This window comes from Parambassis ranga, chromosome 7 (assembly GCF_900634625.1).
Source record: "Parambassis ranga chromosome 7, fParRan2.1, whole genome shotgun sequence".
In the NCBI taxonomy this organism is placed as follows: Eukaryota; Metazoa; Chordata; class Actinopteri; family Ambassidae; genus Parambassis; species Parambassis ranga.
The window spans coordinates 21,941,094-21,961,484 of record NC_041028.1 but is presented as its reverse complement, the minus strand read 5'-3'; the positions used below and the strand labels follow the sequence as shown (position 1 = coordinate 21,961,484).

Genomic DNA, 20,391 nt, shown 5'->3' with positions numbered 1-20,391 from the left:
TTTGTCCTCAAAGTGAGAGTAAAAAAAACTTGATGTTCTACTTCTATAAAAATACCAGTGAATAAGATCAGCTGGTCATCCTTTGCCTGTTGATCAATACACAGGCGCCACGGTGATTCTTTTTTCTCGTGAGTTCTCGCGAGATTACGTGTCAGCACGGTCAAGAAAATGGAAGGCTGAGCTAGCTAGTGAACTAGCTGAGCAGAGTATGTGTTTCAGCAACTTTTGGAAACATAAGTGGAAAGTGATCATTTACGTCGAAGGTATGGGATCTGTATCCATGTACGAGTGTGCATCTTTAAGTTGAGTCGATATGTGTTGTTGCCTATTGTTATCTTGCGGTGTAATGCATGCAACACCATGTAGCGTAGCAGCTAAAGTTAGCAGACAGCTACATTTGCTGTGGAGAACAATGTTCGCCACTCACTAAATAAGACTTATCAGCTCCCTTTTATAAAGTGTGGTGTCGGCGCTTGTAGTGGTATCGAGCAGAGAATGTTGTTTCTGAGGTTTTACAGCCGACTGAGCCCCGGTATTTAAATAGGCACGCCTGTCCTTTCAGTTCTGTTTTGCTAGGTTCTGTTAAATCTACAGGCCAGTGCACACTGCCCGGCTGCGTATCGCTCCTGCTGAGGAGTCTTTGCACCAGCGCATGTTTTCATGTTTCGGTATTAACACGGATTAGACGGTGTGAGTCACGCTGTGTGTATAAGAAATATCAAATATTCAAAAATGTTGCTGCAGAAAAATAGCTGTAAAACAGTATCACATACTGCTTACAAATCAAACTGTTAAATAAAAATACTCAAATTTTAGATCACTCGCATCATTAATTGTGTAAAAATTCTAATAGCTATTTATATTGTCATTGAACTCCGATCTTTAGATTTTTAGTTAGTCTTGTAGATAAACATGTACACTGTATTATTTAGTAGGCTCGCTATAAATTCTTCCTCCATGTTGTCTCATCTAGACAACATAAGACATATGACCTGGTGTGATGTAAGTGGTTGTTATGGTAACCTTTTTTCAATGTAAACATAGTTTTATTACTTTTATCTAAATGTCTTTCTCTTATGTCAGATGAAGTGTTGACTCTTTTTTTCCTCTGTAATTTTCACAGGCATACAGACAGATGAGTGGACGACTCCACACGTTCTGAAAGTCCTGTCCTGCCAACTTTGGCAGCGTTTGTGTTGTTAAGGTACGTCTTTTTTCTGAGCTTAGCCTTGTTTCAGTAAACATCCCTCTTAAACTACATACTAACTAAAATTGTCTTCTAGGTTTGGGTACCTATTGCTACCTATGGATATCAGTATGGACCCAGTGGAAAATAACAATGATGATGAAAATGATAATAGTTCAGGTACAGCTGGTCTGTGACTTATCTTATTAGACTGTTGGTTCAAAGAGGTGTTTATTAATTCTGTCTGGCTTCTGTCTGTCTATAGGAGAACAGCAAAACCAGCCTGGAGGTGAGTCAGGTCTGAGGCTAACCTTGTCACAGGTTAGGAAGTCCTGGGGGTTCAGACGGACGACCATTGCAAAAAGGGAGTTCATGGACGAAGTTGGAAACCTCTGCAACAGTCCCCCACTTGTACGAAAAGGCAGAAAGCGTAAAACCATTCAGACACCCCAGACCCCTCCAGAGATCCAAACCTCACAGAGCACTGCTGGTACTGCTAGGAGTGTTTTAGAAGACCTCCAGTGGTCTGCCCCATCCTCACCTGTCTCAAATGATAGCAAGCCAGCCTCAGAAGAAGCTTCTGTGGGAGGAAGCCTTGATCCCAGCTCATGGCAGGATTTTGGGTCTGCCTTCCAAACCGCCTTTTCACTGCTTGGGGGGAATGAAGGCCTGTCACTGACGATGTCAGGTTCACTGACATCCCCTGACATTTTAGAGACCACCGATGCTATTGAATCCCCTGATCCACTGACTTTAGAGGAGCCTCCTGATAATATGGATGACATGGAGATTATACAGCCGGTTGCCCCTGACGATGTAGAAGAAACTGGGATCAATGATGTAGTTTTGATCTCTAGTCAAGAAGAGGACAGTGATGACCTAAGTTTGATGCAGATTAAGGAGCAGCTTACTTCTGGTGGACTGAGTAACACAAAGGTTGCAGGGGGCAAAGGTGCAAAAGGAAAAGCCAGAGGAAGAGGGAGGGGTAGAGGAAGAGGAAGAGGGAGGGGACGAGGGAAGGGAAGGGGAAAGGGCAGGGCAGTGGAGCTTCAGCTGAGCAGTGTAGATGACGACAGCGATGAGGTGATGCTTGTCCATCCAGCTGAGCAGCAGCACGTATTAGAGGAGGAAATGGACACACAGAGCCCTCCTCTTATAGAAAGCTCACCTGCTCACTCTGATATTGCTTCAAGTCCTGCTCAGCAATCAAGCTCAGACTGCATAATCATAGACAGTAATCCAGACCAGTTTTAACGATGTAACTCCTCACCAGTTTGATGATGCATTGGATGAGGAGGAGGAGGAGAAGAAAGATGCTGAGAATACAGGAGAGTATTTAAGCATATCAGACTCTGAAGGCCGTGACTCTGATGCTCTGTGCTGCATCTGTCAACATAAGCACAACAAGAGGTACATGCTCATTTCTACAAGACCTCTTAGGCTGAGCTGTAATTTTAGTTGTATACAGGCCATGTGTCGGTTTCACTTCCTGATCGCTGCTGGTTGTTCTTACAGGTTCATGTCTCCTGTGACAGTTGCCCGGGTGGTTTCATGGGACTGGTGTTGGTATCAGTGAGACAGATGGCCATCAGATGCGGAGCAAAGGGCAAGAGTACACGTGCCCTCCTTGCACTACAAAGAAGCAGAGCCAACTCCAATCTGGTTCTCACCCACAGCAAGACCCTGAGATTGTATTTTCTGAATGCTTGACACATAGTCCTCCTGGTGAAGAAGGAGTGGGGCAAGTGGAGCAGTTGGCTGTCAAGGTTTGGCTTTCATTTGGCTTGTCGCTGATCTTCAGTTGGATCACTGCCTTTGGTCACAACAATATAAAAAATAGCTTTTCAAGATGCATGCCTCAGAATTTAGTTTTCAGCTTGAGTTACTCTCATTCTTGTGTGACAGTAAAAATGTTATATTTCCTCATTTGCGTGAAGAAAAGTCTGCTGTCGGGTTTTAAGGTGAGCATGTGTTTTTTAGGAGAATGTGGTGGAGCAGGAGGTGCCTGCTGTCGTGACAGGGTCAGAAACTGAAGCTGAGATGGAGACAGACAGCACTTTTCCCTTGTGTATTGGGCCTGGCTGCTCAAAACAAGCACTACCAGGTTCTGTTTACTGTGGCACTGACTGCATCCTTCAGCATGCTGCTGCCACTATGAAGTCTCTCACTGGGCCCGTGGTACCCAAGTCTGCAGGACGGGGACAAAGAAAGGCTGCCACGGCCAGACCTACTGCAAAGGTAAGCAAATTAAACATATAGAATATCGTATGCTAATCTTTTCTGTCTGAGAGTTCTGTATCTTTATTTTTGATTTTCTTTTTCATCTCAGGTTCAGAGGGCAGGTCGGATGTCTAAGAGATTGGCAGAAAAAGCTCAGAAGGAGGCTGCTGAGGAGAAGATGGAGGAGGATGGAGAGCAGGAGGAGCCAGCAACTCCTGTAGTCTGCGACCCCAGTGTCACAGAAGTTCAGACCAATCCCATACCATCGTCTAAGTTTAACACAGCGTGTATGTACCATTCAATACTCATACACAGTTCACACACCATGCACAAAGTGCCTCTTTTGGTATTACTGATTCCCCCTTTCAATCATTACACTGAGTAATGCAGTCATACACAAGCACACACTCCTGGACGACAGGATCATAAGTAGCAGGGGTCAGCAGGGGGTAAGTATAATCACTTTTATAGTTTTGGTTTTCAATGTCAAATGACCTGATGATGAAACACCTCAAGATTCTAGAGTTAACAAAACACACAAAACAATCAGTCACACAGCTGGAAACTGAATGTGCTGAGCAGGCAGGTTTTTTACCGCTCTTCTGTTCAGTCGCTGAAACACTTCTATGGCAACCATTTCTTGTTTAGGGAGCATCCATTCACGAGGCTGCTGGCCTATAAACGACTACAGTTTCTTCTTGAACTGCTGCAAAAAGAAGCTTTAGGGTCTGTTTCATATGACGTACAGCCGGTCATAACATGCCTCATTTTATTTTTTTGAGCTATGTCTAGTCTTGATTTTCATGCTATAAAAATCAATTTGAACAGTTTTTAATAATCTCAGCTTGACTCAAAAGGGGTTGATATATTATTAATCAAATGGTGCAAACATTTAATGATCTCACGTGATACCTGCCGGAAAAGTAGGATGGTGTAAACAAATATTTCCATTAAACATTTGTATACGTGTAGGTCGGAGGTCTGTCCTCCGTAGCAGGATTCAGACTTACTCTGGGGAAGAAATCACTCTATAGGGGTACATTGTTATGACTTCATAGCAACTTTAGCACTAGCTACTGACTGTTGAATTCTCTTGGCAATGGTGTCACCATCCCTAGAAGATCTTGGGGACCTACCTATCTCAGAAATTTAATGACATTATAGTTTAATCTCCTGAGTCATAGTTTTCTCACACTCTTTCGCCAGCTGTCCTTTTCTGAATTTTGCCTCTGCAACTGTTGCTTTTAACCCGGGATATGTGCTGCTCCGTTATATGCTGCTCGCATCACCCCTATGTCGATGTGCCTATAGGCGGTCGAAACTGTAGCCTGAAGGTTGGAACTTGGCTTGCAGTGCCAGACTCTGCTGTAGCTCCCTAACTTGTGGTCTTGACTGTACAATTATAGCAGCAGTCTGGGGTAGACTTTGTTCTCGGGAATCAGTCTCACACATCAAACCTTCAAACCCACTCTGCTCCTCGGTGCCATTGATATGTTGGGGGGTGTCTAAGACTGCTTTGCGTTGTTGCCTGTCTTTGCAAAGAATGTTCAAGCATAACACCATAAAGCCGACACCAAACTACAGTCTGATGCCTCCAGCAGCCAACATATTGAATGCAGTCTCACTGATACACATACAACAATGTATAGCTTTCCTCACCCCTGTGTTGTCCTCTTTGACCGAAGACTTTTTTTGATGCCAATCATTTTGTAGTGCTACAACTTCCACTACCTATCCATTAATACTGAACATACACGCTCACCAGTTGTTGCACAAATACATGGACAGGATCCTGACTGAGTAGGGACTTGCCAGCTTACATGGAAGAAGACTTCTTGCTGCTGCAGGAGGGGGTGGGTGCGGCTTCACCTGTCAGTACAGGTTTTGAAATGAGGGTTCACGTGGAGCTCACTGGACAAGTGAATGGCAGAGGCGATGTCTCACGAAGAGCATTCTGAAGTGTCACTTGGTCATCGCTCCATCCCTCTGAGCCTCTGAGAGCAGAAGCAGTCTTCCCCCTGCTGCGAACGAAGAAAAGTTACAGTTCCAACACAACAGCACAAAAATCACATAAAATATATTCCCCCTTTCTTTAAAATGTAGTGTGGGTATACTGTTCAACAACTGTTTTAAATCCAGTCACACACGCTCACACTTTCATCCACATGGCAGACACACATACAACAGCAGATGACTCCTTCTAATCATTCTTGTGGTTCCCTAAGCACTGACCTGGTGGGGCAGCTTTTCCTGTTTATGTAACTACCATGGACGCTCACATCAGAGACACTAAAATCAGTTTAGATGGTGATGACAGAATGTGACGATAGTTAATGTATCAAAATAACCAGGATGCCAGCACGTTGCAGCTAATTCATGTTAGATATAAAGCTTTCCTTTCTGAATTCTTCTATTGCCGAACCTTAAACAATCTAATGCTATTGAACCCTGCTTTACGTTTTAACAGGAAATGGCCATAACAACAACAAGCTCCTTTTCATTTCAACCCATCAATCACTGCTATGTTACACCCAGCATCCCACTCCCAGTTCGAAGGGGGTGGTGTGCAGATACTCTCTGTGCAGGCAGGCTGGTGCAACAAGCCAGTAAACCCACATATATTGTGTTAAGGCAGGATGATGTTACATTTTAAACCAACCCAAAACATTTGGATTCAGCTTTCATGTATTTAAATCTGGTGTTCCAAGCATCTGGCAAAAAAAGGGTTGCTTTGGATAATCAAGCCTTGCAGTGAAATAGAGCAAATACATTGAGCAGTGAATAGGTTCAGAGTTATTTCAGTGACTGAAGACATTCTGTTATATTGAGAGGTTACAGACATGTCAGCGATCTATTCCTGAGCGTATAGACAAATGGCTAAATATCTGTGACCTTCTGGGTGCACATATCATATAAATGTGTTCTGTGTCATACCTGAATCGTGGAAGGACTAGCACACTTGTGGCAGCCCATCCTCATTCTTCTCATACTGTTCTTTACAAGGAATTAGTCTCTGTGATTTCGAGTTGGATTTCCAGGGGGCAATACATACCGACAGACACGGAACAAACCTCCTCTGGATGCATTTGAATAGACATACACCAATCAGAGAAACAAAGCATGTGAAGTAGGCAGAACGACAATCAAACTACACCTAAACCTCTGAACGACTATTGTCGGTTTGGCTAAAACTCGGAAGTCCAAGGTATTATTAGCAATTTCTGCGCAAAATCTTTGAACGTGGCAAGCGGCAAGCCATCACTTAAATCCTGCTCTGTTCAAGAAAAACTGTTACAACTGGTATGATAGGGTTTTCTACCAAGTGGAACTGGCTGTGATGGGAAATATTCCAGACCCATTGGGTGAACGGGTGGAACAAAGTCTCAATGTATACTGATGGCAAAAAGAAACCTTAAACCACAACAAAAACATCACGTATCTTTCTCGATAAATGGTGACCAAACATTCAGTGCTCACTGATTGCAGCCACCTCTGCTTGACATCTCATGGAGCTAGAGAGCCTCTGGATGTGCAGCTGTGAGGTGCTGGCACATTTCTGGAGAAGGTTTTTTGGCTCCTGGCTATCTCTGGTCCAGCTGTGTTGCAGAAGGTGGTAACAGGGGGACTCTGTGTCTTCAAACCCACTTTCCCTTGAACAGTTGTGACCACAGCAGCTGAGTGTCGTGTGATGAACAGAGGTATTTGCCTGATGAACTGTGACATCACTGCCTGCGATGATTTACCACAACATTTCATCTCTGCAGCACATGACATTATGGAACTAAGTGTGGCCTTTATCTCAGGGTGACCTGAATTTCTCATGGGAGCTTTTTGAAGATGATGAATGGTCATTGCTCTTGCTGGGTGTCAGTGACCTGGGTCTTAGGGAAAGTATTAAAATGCAAAATAAGTGTAGCTTCCACATGCTATAAAATGTTTCTTTTCCATCAGTATAGCAAAAATATGGCGTTTATTCCTGGCAAATTTCACTTTGAAGTCTTTTCTCTCCGTTTGTTAAAAACATCCAACATAACAAATGATATAGTCATACAGTACGTTTTTCAAACTGTTTCAGTGTCGTTTTCATACTCTCCGAAGAGCTGAGAAGCAGTTTTGCTCTCTCCTACTCACTGTGTGCGTAGGGTGAAAAATAGTGAAAGTGAAAACAAATGCGGGATGCAATCACGCTCATCATATAATGTCCAAAGGCTGCCTGAAAAAATGCACCTCATGATACTAAGCCACATACTTAAGTGTATGTATGCATTTCCAACAGATCGTACATGACCCTGTTCCACATACATCCACAAAACTGTGACACAATCTGCTGTTTGGTGGATCACGAGCTACATTTAGAAACATTTAGAAAGAACGTTTTAACATGTAGAAGATGCCCAGGGGCCCCTAACCTAAAACTTTTACAACTTTTTTTAACCTTAGAATCTTTACAAGGGTAGCACTTTGTCATTTTCTTACCCAATTTTAATATTCAATAGGAAGGGCAACAACAGCATTTAAATTCTTTAGAAAAAAAGTTCCTTAATACTCTCAGATATGTGCTTCATAAAAAAATTCATACATATCAGTTTGCAATTAAAACACAGAAAACCTATTTAAACTGCTGCTTAAATTGTTAATTGCACTTCTTTCCTACCATCTCACTCAAGATAGCTGAGATCTTTTATTTTGACAAGTTAGCTACTTCTGTGCATCCTCTCTACTTCCTGTAATTGGCTGGCCTTTATTTTGAAAATTTAGCTTTGACCTGGTTTTCCTTGTCAGGGACTGTGGGCCTTTGTTTTATCAATACAACAATAGCTAACAATAGCTGCTAGGATCAAGATTCACTCCGACACTCCTGTGTGAATCTTGAAGTGAAGTCACGAATCTTGTTTCACAAAACACAAAGACACAGTGAAACCTAAGCGTAAAGGCCTTGGGCCACATATACTCTTTATACATATGCTAGATTAACAATGCTTCTCCAAATGAAACTCCCATCTACATAATAATGTGATCCGTTAAATGTAGAATAATGTAATTAGTTTGATTGCCGTTGCTAGGCAATCAAACTCTTGTTCTTCACCCCTTTCTTCTTCTTTCTTATTCTTCCGTACCTTTTTGGTGCAGCGTATCTTCAGCATACATTGACCGATTTCAGCCATTCAACTATCAAATGTTCATCTCACAGAGGACATTCTGTGTCAACTTCAAGTTTTTTTCAAAAAATTAGTTTTTCAAATATTAGCATTTTTGGTGTCATTTTTAACATGGGACTCTATGAGAGAGCCCTTCAACGAGGGTCATCTGCCAAATGTATCTCCTCCTACAAATTTCAAGCTACAGACTCCAGTTTAGTCTTAAAACACTCATTAGATGCTGCTCTATCAAACTTGTTTTATTTAATTAGCAAAATGTGATCTTGATTAAAGCATTACAGCAGATTGCATAGAGGAGACTGACCCTGAGTGCAGTGGTTTCCCATGGTGTAGTGTAGTGGTCATGGGTAAGGCACGTGACCTGTGTTGTTTAGTTTCCTTGGGTTCTTGCAAATGGAGTGTTGAAAGTGTGTCAGGGATTTGGAAAAGAGGACTTGACAAAACTGGCATCCACTACCGATCCATTATAGTCTCACTGCTTTTTCTTCTATTTGAACAATAATGAAGCTTTTTGCAGCACTTTGTCTCTATGGTATCCCAATCATGCCCTCAAATGTTTTGTACCATTCCGAATGTTTTTTTTTATTTAAATGCATTGGGGTTGAATGCATTTAATTGTAAAACACCAGCACCCTCTACTGGCCAAATGAAACATGTGCAACTAAACACTGAATTTTATGTTCCGTTTGACCCACCTGTCCTAACATCAATGCAAAGTTAAATCACTTAAATACGCATTACATAAAATTCTTTATTCTTTATAAAGAAACAAAAAATAATAAAAATATAATAATTCAATAGACATAAACACACTCCCATAAAATGATTTTGTTAAATAAACTAGCCCACTGGCTCTTTATATGTTGTGCTACTTGGACATGTGCCACTGATGTCTGCCCCTCTTCCCCCGATGAGGGGACAGTTCCATCTCAAACTCACATGACAAATTAAACTCTGTTTTTTGACTCATGTTGCCATAAAAGCACCAAACATGGCTTCCTCTGGGAGAGTGTATCGGGCGGGGTGGGCAATTATTTTTTTGCAAGGGCCACATAGACTTCCATAAGACAAGCAAAGGGCCACATTTTTTCATAAAAATAATTAAACTGGAGACCACTGGGCACAGTATCTACCTTTATAAATATGCTCCGGTCATTTTCATCATTGTCAGAATCTTTTGCTGTCATGTACTGGTCCCCTCTCTGTCCTCTCTGTGTGTGTCCATGTCTACTTTGTGTGTGTGCTGGTTGTATGTTGAAAACACACACACAGTGCAGAGCAGCACAGATGATGTAACAATATTTATACAGAAGAAAACCATTAGAGTTAAGGTAAAAGTTTAAGTAGCAAATCCCAGAGTTCTGAAAGTCGGCAAGATCTGAGCTTTTTAAGAGCAGATGACGATGGAATATTTTGGCTGGCAGCAGCGCGGTAACATCTGAATGCGCCATGGACTTTCTGTGTGCTTTACCGTCCTATTTCAGCATAGTCACGCAGCATTTTAAAGTGTACACAGCGGGACCGTGTCTCTCCAGAGAGTAGATGGGATTACGCAGTAGTGCAGCGTGGAAGAGAGGAGGAGGGTTGAAAGACGTTGCCGGCAATGCCGTGCTGACAGCTGCCTTTGTTTCATATTGAGTGCACCGTCCGTGGGCCGCATTGAAGACGCAAGCGGCCAGGGTTGTGGCCGCGGGCCGTGCTTTGCCCAGGCCAGGTATAGGGGCTGAATAAATTTTCTTGGCCACAATCCTTCAGTGCAGGAAGAAAGTGGTAGAACCAGCACACCGCTTTTTATTTGTATAACAAAGAATTGCTACAATTGCTTCACATGTTATAAAAAGTCTTACCGTTAGAATTCGTGTTTTGATTATAGCAGCAAAAAATGTGGGGGAAAAAATAAATGTTGTAGCTTAGATAGAAAATTGAAAATTGAAAAAGATCAGTGCAGTTACCTTCTTAGTCTTTTTAACTCCATGTGAAGGCCTGTTCATTCAGCTCTGGAATCTTCAGATTTGATAGCAGTTAACAAGATTGCACTTTCCAGAAGCGAGGTTTGGCTACTTTTGAATAGAACCTGTTGTACTATTTGCTCCAGTCAACTATTTATGGACAATTGAATAAAGGAACTGTACTTTATTTCTATATTGTTGAGGATAGGTTGGTCATTAGTTCAAATTTAGACGGAACTTTGAGCGGAGCTGAGCAAAACAGGTCTTATGTTGCCTGGCTGGAAGGACGCGAGAAACACACAGGATCATCACTTTGACTTGTTTCTCTTGGCTCTAAATGTTTATTGAAAGATTGTCTGAATAAGTAAAGTGGCCCTTTAGAGTTTTTGAGCTATTTCACAGGTATCCATTGGACTGCAGTGTATTATACTACCCACATCTATTCATAGACACGTTTTTAAAAACAACATCACAATTAAAGACTTTTTGTTCTTTACTCGATACATAGGAAGCAGCACCCCATTATACTTACGGAAGTTATAATGGGAAAATATCTGCAGATGACACACTTAATGTGGATACGTGGATACTACATTGACACAGTTGAACTATGTGTTACATTGCACTGCAGTTTTTTTTTAAAAAAGGCGCCAATATGGTTAAAGACACTGCTCACTGCAGTAACCCAGATGTCACATACTTTGAGGTGCATAAGTGAATCCTTATGAATCAGTGTGTAACAAATGGACTCGTATGGGATGAGTCTTGCATTGAATGGATCACTGGTATACACAATGCATATGGTTAGATTCTGTTGGACTGGCCCCAACAGTTATCTTGTGCAAGTTGCTCCCAACACCTGATGGAAGTCAGGCATGATGCTTCGACCCCTCACCTGATCAGCTGATGGTCAAGATGTGGAAGTTTTATATGTTTTCATCTTATATCGACCATTCCTTTTGACCATTATAGCTGCAGACACACTATGAACACAGTATATTTCCCATTAAAAGTTCACTCTCAGAATGAGTGTGTGACAGATCAACAACTGCACCGTTTTCTCCCTTTCTTTATATTTAGTATATTGCCAGTGTCACAGGTCCAGTCAGCTGAGCCCATCTATACACAGCGCAGACTCATTCAGTGGTGGTTTATAGCACAGTTGATTCAATTGATGAGTCCTGTACAGACTAAAAGCTGCTCCAGTCTGACTTCACCCACACTTTGCAGGGCATGGTTCACCTAAATCAAGCAGTTAAATCTGAGCACTGTACTGTGTGTAGAATATTCTGAAAAAACCCAAGCACCGTCCTTGATATTGTCAAATTAGATGAGGAATGTCCATATAAGAGTCACACGTATGTGTATTTACTCCTACAATACAAAAACACACGGTTACTATTTTTTGGTTGTTTGAAAGCACAGAAACTGTGAGATTATGTGGGTAAACTCCCACTCCACAGTGCCTTCGCAGCAATTAGCAACACTGATAACACTGTTAACAGCAAGATGAAGTGTTTCCAGCGGGTGCTTTAATAGTGAAGTTACTCCACATCTCTGCTATTAATGCATCAATCTGTATGAGGACAGCAATGTAATATATGCAATAATGAAACTATTCACAGAATAATTGCCTGAACAGATCTATCTATCTTATCATGGTTTGCGTTCATAAAATCATTACAAGGCCCCACATTTATTCTATGTGTGGCATAGATGTGGAAAATTATCTATGCCACACATAGAAGATATAGGGGAAAGGCCAATAATGTAAACATGTTATGTGCCATGTAATATTTAACAAATATATATATATCTTTATTTATCATATTTTCAAATTGCCCCTGCTGTCTTTTTTTCTAACAGCTGATAACGACAGTATAACTGTAGAGGATGTCAGTGAAGCTGCATCTCCTTCAAAACAATGTCCAGAGGACTCGTCAGCAAACATCCTTTCCCACTCTGCACCGGAGGAAAAGCCAGCACAGAGCCCCTCTCACGAACAATCAAAGGAGCCAGTAAAACAGTGAAGAGCACAAGCAGCAATCTGCAGAATCGGATCCCTCAGCGACATCCACCACACAGCCCCCTAACACCTCACCTCCAAGGCATCAGGAAACCGGCTCCCTCTATAGTCACAAAGGACCCCATATGTCATACCAAAGAAACAGTCTGGATCTCAGTCTCCATCTAGCCACGTGCCAGCCACCACTTCATTCCAGAAGCCTCCTCCTGCCCCCACACTGCTGAAATGAAACCAGAAATCTGCCTGTGTCACCTGCACCCAGCGCAACCCCTCCTCCAGACCCTCTCAGCCCAACAACCAGGTCAGACAGAGCATCCAGCGCTCCCTGTCGACCATCTTGCTCAAAAGGTGAGAACTACACAGCCTCCTGTCCAACACACATACTATGCTGTCTTGATGAACTACTTAAAAATCTTATACATACCAAATATTAGTATGTTGTTTTAAGTATTTACACTATAAAATGGAGAGCTGTTCCACTTTTTGCACAAATCGATTGATGAAAAGTTAATCTAAATCTACTGGAGTATTGATACCCACCCATTCCTCTTATGTTCATTAAGGGTGTGTGGACTGTGAGGATTTGGAGATGTCCGAGAGTGAAGTTGCAAAGCTTGTTGCAAGCATCGAGACGGAGATGTTTGACATATTTCGCAATACAGACAGCAAGTACATGAACAGTACAGAACTATAATGTTCAATTTGAAAGACCCAAGAAACAAGGTTTGTTTATTTTGATATATTTCATTCAGTTGCCTTTTTAAAGTCAAATTTACATTTGAGTTCTGTCTTTTTTAGGGCTTGTTGTATCGGGTAGTACGTGGAGAAATCAGTCCCTTCAGACTGGTCAGGATGAGCCAGAAGGATATGCAGGCTACTAAGGCGCCTGAGCTGAGCACGACAGAAACAACTGAGGTAAGAGTCTATTGTGCTAATCTTGCAGCTGCTTGTAGTTGTTAGACTTTAGAAACATACATCAAACACTTGTTTTGTCTGCTGTGTATCCAGGTTAAAGATGCAACAGTTAAAGTAACAAGTTTGCCGAAGCCAGAAGCTGTAAAGGTTGATTTGCCCAGTCTAAATCCTGCTAGACCAACAAAAAGCCTGAAGCACGGTTTGTACATATCATTTGTGAATTCCATTGATGGAATATTTACTGATATTGTCTCTGAACATCATTATGATATCTGTGTGGGTTAACTCCTTGTTTGTGTTTGTTGGAACAGAAGAGGAGCTTCCTGCTCCAGCTCCCATTCCAAAAACCAGGGCTATCCAAACCAACTAAAGGCAGTGCTGTGCCAGATAGTCTTTCCTGCATGCTGAAGGACACAACTTCAGAGCACAAGCTCACCTCTTTGACCTGAAATGCAAGATATGCACAGGTAAGAAAAATGATGATAATAGACGTGCAGTTATCCATTTACTTGTCATTTCTTAGGGTGTTTATTGTTCTTCCCCAAAGGCCAGATACAAGCAGCGGATGAAGAACCAGCAAAGAAAAAACACAAGGTTTCTGTATCAAGAGATAAGACTGAACCATCTTGGAGAAAGTATGGAGGAGATGACTCTCCTCTGCGAGCTCCCCCAGACTCACCCGACATGGATTCTCCATCCCGCTTAATTATTGATGCCCCAGCGTTGACTATAGTAGAATCACCTGCTTCCCCTGTAATGGACTCTCCAGCTTCCCCTACTTTAGAGTCTCCTGCATCCCCTACCATGGATTCCCCTGCATCTCCAGCCTCATTCACTCCTAAAGCAACACCACCAAACAGAGCATATGCACCAGTTATTATTCCCGCTGTTTCCACAGTAACCATCACAAGGCGTGACCCGCGCACTGCAGCAAGCAGGTTCTTTGCTTCATCTAGTACCAACACTGGACTGCCCAGTAACACATCCCATGTCCAAGCAACTCCTTACCCCCCTGTTAAAGAGACCCGTGCCTCACACACAGCATCATCACTACAACCACCGAAGACGTTACCTAAATCTATCCTTATGAAGCCATCTTCCAGTGCAGACCCCAGACTTTATGGCTTATCCTCAAGGTATTTAAAGAGCCCTTTTTTTCATTTCACCAAAACCAGTATAACATGTGGGTATGATTATTATTGTGTTGTGTGTGATTTGGTTTGTGTTGTAGGGCCATAAGCTCTGCTTCTCCTGCTGATGGTGAAACCGCTCCATTTCTGGCTAAGCAAGACATACTGTGGAAAGGCTTCCTGAACATGCTCTCTGTGGCCAAGTTTGTCACCAAAGGATATCTGGTTTCAGGATGTGCAGAAAATCTTAAAGCGGTATAGAAATGCACACTTCAGTTCACATAGCTGTATGAAAATGCATGATGAAAATGTTTTATTTATTTTGGTTTGTTTCGTGTGTATATTCTGTATGTAGGATCTTCCTGATACCATACAAATTGGAGGACGAATCCTGCCACAAACAGTGTGGGACTATGTTGCAAAACTAAAGACATCTGTAACAAAGGTGTGTATTGCACTGTAATTCTTTCTTTAATCTGTAGAATAATATTAAGAATGTATGTTTGGCTTTTACTTATCAGGAGTTATGTGTGATCCGGTTTCACCCTGCAACAGAGGAAGAAGAGGTGGCATATGTCTCCCTCTTTTCCTACTTCAGCAGCAGAGGCCGTTTTGGAGTGGTTGCCAATAGCAGCCGTACCATCAAGGATACATACCTCGTTCCACTCAGTGCAAAGGAATCAATCCCCTCCATACTACAACCTTTTGAAGGACCAGGTGGGAAAATGTTTTTGCAACTGTGTTTGACGCTTTCTTTCTTTTGGAAGAAGACTACATACACTATAAAAAGCTATGTACTACTTTGGCCTAATGTTTTGATTTACAGGTGTATTATTTGAGCATATTTTTAGAATACCAGCCCAGGTTGTGAATGGTTTAATAGTCTTTACGACTGTGTTTTAATATTATTAATTAATTAGTGATGCCAGCCCTGAACCAATACTTTATATTCATGTTTAAATGTTTCATTTATTTGCCAGGCAACAAAAAGATTTTTTAGAATGATTTAGTCATCTTACTTATTACATCTTAGTATTCTTTTAATCAGACCAGTGTTTTTTGTGTTTTTTTACCTTGACTCGACATCTTAATGTTTCGAGTGCTTCCTGCAGTCTTCCTCAGAAGTCACATGATGTTACCGTGACGTGTCTGCCAGCTGATCCCCTACTTCCTGGAGTAGTGGGAGAACGGCGCCACAACCTGCATAAGATCAGCTGGCAGACACGTCACGGTAACATCATGTGACTTCTGAGGAAGACTGCAGGAAGCAGTCGAAACATGTCGAGTCAAGGTAAAAAAACACAAAAAACACTGGTCTGATTAAAAGAATACTATCATAGTTCAAATAAGGTGAAGACCAAATAAACCTTGTCGAAATAGTCATCTTACTTTTTTTTTTGGTCTTTTAGGGCTTGAAAAAAATCGACCTAATCTTCTTCTGGGTCTAGCAATTGTCCAGAAGGCCAAACGTCCAGGAAGTATGCCACAGGAAATTGAAGAGAAAAGACCCAAAGTTCATATGCCCAAAGACCCTATGTGGATCCCAAAACCGCCTGTCCTGTATGGTTCTGACAAACTGGAGATATTTCAACCTTATGACCCAGGGACTCCTTCTAGTACCATCCCTCCTGGGTCACCATCTTGCCCTGGGTCACCATCAGACTCTTCCTCTTCTGGCTCAGTTACCATGCCATCTCTTTTGACTTCAGTTCGAGCAAAACCTCCTGTTTCTACCTCACCTAGTATTGCCACTACACACTCCAACTCTAATAGTGCCTCTGAGACAAATCCCTCAACAGAATCTAGTGAAAAGACACCACTACAAACTATCTTGAAGACTTTGTTTGGCGCTAAGCAGTCCGAGTCCACAGACACAGCACCCTCTTCTGATGGAAGTTCTACAAAAACATTAGTAAAAGCAAAAAAGATCCAAGTGTTTTCTCAGGTATCTGGGTCAATGATGGATCCAATTGTCCAACAGTATGGACAGAAATCTAAAGTCAAAGAGATAGAAGAAGAGGAGAATGAGTTTGACAGGCCATATGACCCAGAGGAGGAGTATGATCCAGCAATGGGTTATGAAATGGTTGCCCCACAGACCACAGAAAATGTTAAGTTAGATGGTCCTGCTTCATCCCAATTTGTTGAAGATGATGTTGCCTATGATCCAGAAGATGAGACCATCTTTGAAGATATTCAAAGTGACACTGCTGTAACAAAGACCCCTGTTCCAACTCAACCGTTAGATCCTCCAGTTTCCATTTCTACATCAGTGCAAACTCCCACCCCAGCTGTAGTTCAGCCGAAACTTCCGTCAGGGACTGTTGTTGTTTCAGCTGCTACGCTTAGTGAACAGCAGCGGATGCTTGAGGATCTCAATAAACAAATTGAAGAGCAAAAACGGCAGTTGAAGGAGCAGGAAGAGGCACTACGTCAACAAAGAGAGGCTGTGGGTATGTTCATGGCCCACTTCTCTGTTTCAGATACACTTATGTCTCCTCCATCAAAGTCTTTGCCAGTTAGCCAACTTTCATCTCTGCAGAGTGGCATAATGAAACACTCAAAGAGCCTTCTGAGTCAACAGAATCTACAGAGACTGTAGATTCAAACTCAACGGCTGGTCATACTTTACAAGACAATACTGAGACTGCTGAGACTCCAGAGCAAGATGAAACTCAGGAAAATGTTGAGAAATGTGACAAATATTCCTCTGCTGGAGAGATTGAAGATTCTGATGTGGCTTATGATCCTGAGGATGAATCTCTTTTTAATGAAATTCAAGAGGATGTATTTAAAGGAGTAAGTACCAAGAACAGTGATAATAGTGTCAGTCCAAAGGATACGTCTCCAAATGCACGGCACAGCAGAAAGCGTAGGTCCTCACCAAAAAGGCGGAGCCGGCATGAGAGAGACCACCATAGGAGTCCTTCAAGGAGGTCACATCGGTGTTCTCCTTCACGTTCGCGGAGACATCGAGACAGGGATAAACATAGAAGGACTGAAAGGGACAGGTCAAGACACAGAGCTAGGGAGCCAGCTGAAAGGCAGGAACGGCATCGCAAAGAACATACTGCACGCCGGCAATCTCGTGGAAATAGAGGATCCTCATCTTCTTCTAGAAAAAATGATTCTGTTTCTTTTGTACCAGAACAGCGCAGGAAATCCTTCCCTTCTCAAATCTCTGAGGAACAAAAAGAAGTAAATGCACCACATAGTGCTCAACACTCTGTGGTTGGACAGTTTGTAGATGGCAACACATCTTCCTCGGTTACTGTCAAAAATGATCCTGACAGGCATCTTCTTGAAACCTCTAAGAAAGGCTTTTCTCCTGAACTTGATGAAGTGATGCCTGAAGTTTCAGAACCACAATCTGAGAACCTTCCAAGTCAGTCCTCAGTCACTGACCATGATAACACAGATAAAGGTGCTTCTACAAAGGCAAATGAACCTTCTCAACAGGACACTCTGCTTAAAAATAGAATTGAAAATACAGTTCCTCTAAGAGAAATTGAACCACCGATTCGAGATTCTCCTCAGAGCCCTGATCCAGAGCCACAGTTTGTGAAACCTTGCAGAGTAGAAAGAAGTGACTATGTTGAAGTTGAGAACGTCCAAAATCTTGAGGAGCAAGTCCTTGTCTCAATGCCAGATGCTCCAAATGAAGACAGTTGTCTGTCCAGTAAATTGTTTCCTACTGTTGGAGATCCGTTATCAAATGTTAGAAATATGTGGATAGCGGGGATAGATAATCAGATAAGTCCTGGCTTAAAGAATCCTAATAATACAAGTGAAGGTGGAGGACATTCAAACCCAGCAATACCCACAGAAATTAAGAGAACAAGACCTGAAATGGACACAGAATCAAAGCATTTAGGACCTTACATGAAAAGTGCTATGATTAGAAAAGCAGAACCAGGCATGAACGAACCTGCATATAGGGGACCACAAATGAATCTAAGGGAATCAGGAGTTATATTTCCAGGTCCAGGCATTAAAGGTCCAGGCATCCAAGATGTGATGTGCCATATGGGTCCCTCTCAAGATAATTGTAGCGTGGGTCCCTCAGATACAAGGAGCAAACAAAGTTCAGGTATAGCTACTGGAGAAACAGGCCCTACTAGAAGGGATGCCAACATACACGGTGGAAATAATTACAATCCATGGCCTGAAAGGAAACATGAACAAATGGATCGTGAAAACAGAGACATGAAAAACACTACAAATCCAGATTGGAGAAATCCAGGACCAGTGATTGTTTGTCCTCCAGAACCAAACAGAATGAATGACTGGAGAGGATCAGATAAAACCAGAGACGAGTCATTTATTCAAGATGAATGGAAAGTTCATCAGTCTGATGGGAGAGGGCTGAATATGGATAGCCATAGGTTTGACAGAAGAGGTGCTGTTGGCTCAGACTTTAGACAACCAGGACCTGACATTACTGGCCCAAATGTTTGGCCTCCAAAGCATGACAGCAGAGGACCAACGGGTCCAGATTTCCCAAGAGCGGGATTTGAAATGAGAGATTCAGACATGCATGGCCTAAGGAATGATAGTAGTGGACCAGGATTGGAAATTAGAGGTCCACACTTGGAGGTCCCAATGCATGACACGAGAGGACCACCTTGCCCAGATTTTATGAGACAGGGACCTCAAAGGATAGGTCCAACAATGGACAATCAAGGACCTGGTTTGAGAGTACCAAGGGGCCCAGACTTTGCGGGAGTTGGATGTGAAAGAACAGGTTTAGCTGTGATGGGTCCCGGGCCTGACAGGAGGGGACCTGTGAATCCAGATTTTAGAGTGACAGGGCCTGAGATAAAAGAGCCAGTTATGCAGGGTCATGGACCTAACATGAGAGGGCCACAAGGTCCCGATTTCAAAGAGCCATGGTCTGAAAGGAACAGTCTAGATGTGATGTGTCCAGGACCTGACAGACGAGGACCAGGAGGTCCAGATTTTATTGGACCAGGTCCTGAAAGGAGAGGCATCACTATAGAGCCCCCTGTGACTGACAGAAGAGGATTTGGGGGCCCAGATTTCAGAGGGCCAGGACCTGAACGGAGAGAACCTACTATGGGAGGACTCAGGCCTGATATAAAGGTATCAGGAGGTCCAGATGTTAGTGGGCCCAGACGTGAATTTAGAGGTTCCTCTATGGACAGAAGAGGATCACGAGATTCACATTTCTGGGGAGCAGAGTCTGAAAGAGATCTGCCCGCTGATGGACCAGTGCCTGAGAGGAGCGGACCATATATTGGAAGTGCAGACCGGGACATCATAGGACTGGGGCCTGTAAGACATGGTCCAGATATGGCAGGTCCAGGGTCTCACAGTAGAAGACAGGGATTACCACATTTCGGGGAAGGCCCTGATAACATAGACGGCCCCAACAGGAGAGGCCCAGAGGGTCCAAACATGAGAGAATCTGGACCAAACAGACCTTCTGACATGGAAAACATACAGAGAGGTCCACAATTCAGAGGAGAAGGGCCTGACAGAAGTGCTATGGAGTGTCAGTGGCCCTTAAGAAAGGAACCAGGAGGTCCAGATTTTAGGGGACCTGGTTGTCAAACTAGAGGTCCAGACAGTGAGGGTCCTGACAGACAAGATCCAGGAGGCCCATGCCTCAGAAAGTCCTGGCCTGAAAGGAGAGCTTCAGATGTGGAAGACCCTTTGTCTGATTGGAGAAGATCAGGCGGTTCTGACTTTAGAAGTCCAAGCGTTAGACAGGGAGCCCCAAATACAGAAGGTCTAAAGCATAATAGAAGAGATAACTGGGGTGAATCTAAACCTTTTCAAGAAA

General features: G+C 42.7%; 1 protein-coding gene across 1 annotated transcript; it reads left to right on the top strand.

Annotated features, from left to right (window-relative positions):
* Positions 1-1,305: 1,305 nt before the first annotated feature.
* Positions 1,306-17,326, top strand: LOC114438296 (death-inducer obliterator 1). Its single transcript, XM_075353408.1, is given in 22 exon segments — positions 1,306-1,366; positions 1,452-2,302; positions 2,418-2,596; positions 2,702-2,758; positions 2,760-2,952; positions 3,167-3,424; positions 3,516-3,693; positions 12,381-12,540; positions 12,600-12,684; positions 12,776-12,887; positions 13,104-13,211; positions 13,214-13,263; positions 13,339-13,455; positions 13,549-13,655; positions 13,755-13,860; positions 13,863-13,881; positions 13,884-13,922; positions 14,003-14,591; positions 14,687-14,840; positions 14,941-15,030; positions 15,107-15,302; positions 15,995-17,326. Coding segments are annotated over 22 exon segments (4,902 nt in total). The 3' UTR covers positions 17,188-17,326.
* Positions 17,327-20,391: the final 3,065 nt, after the last annotated feature.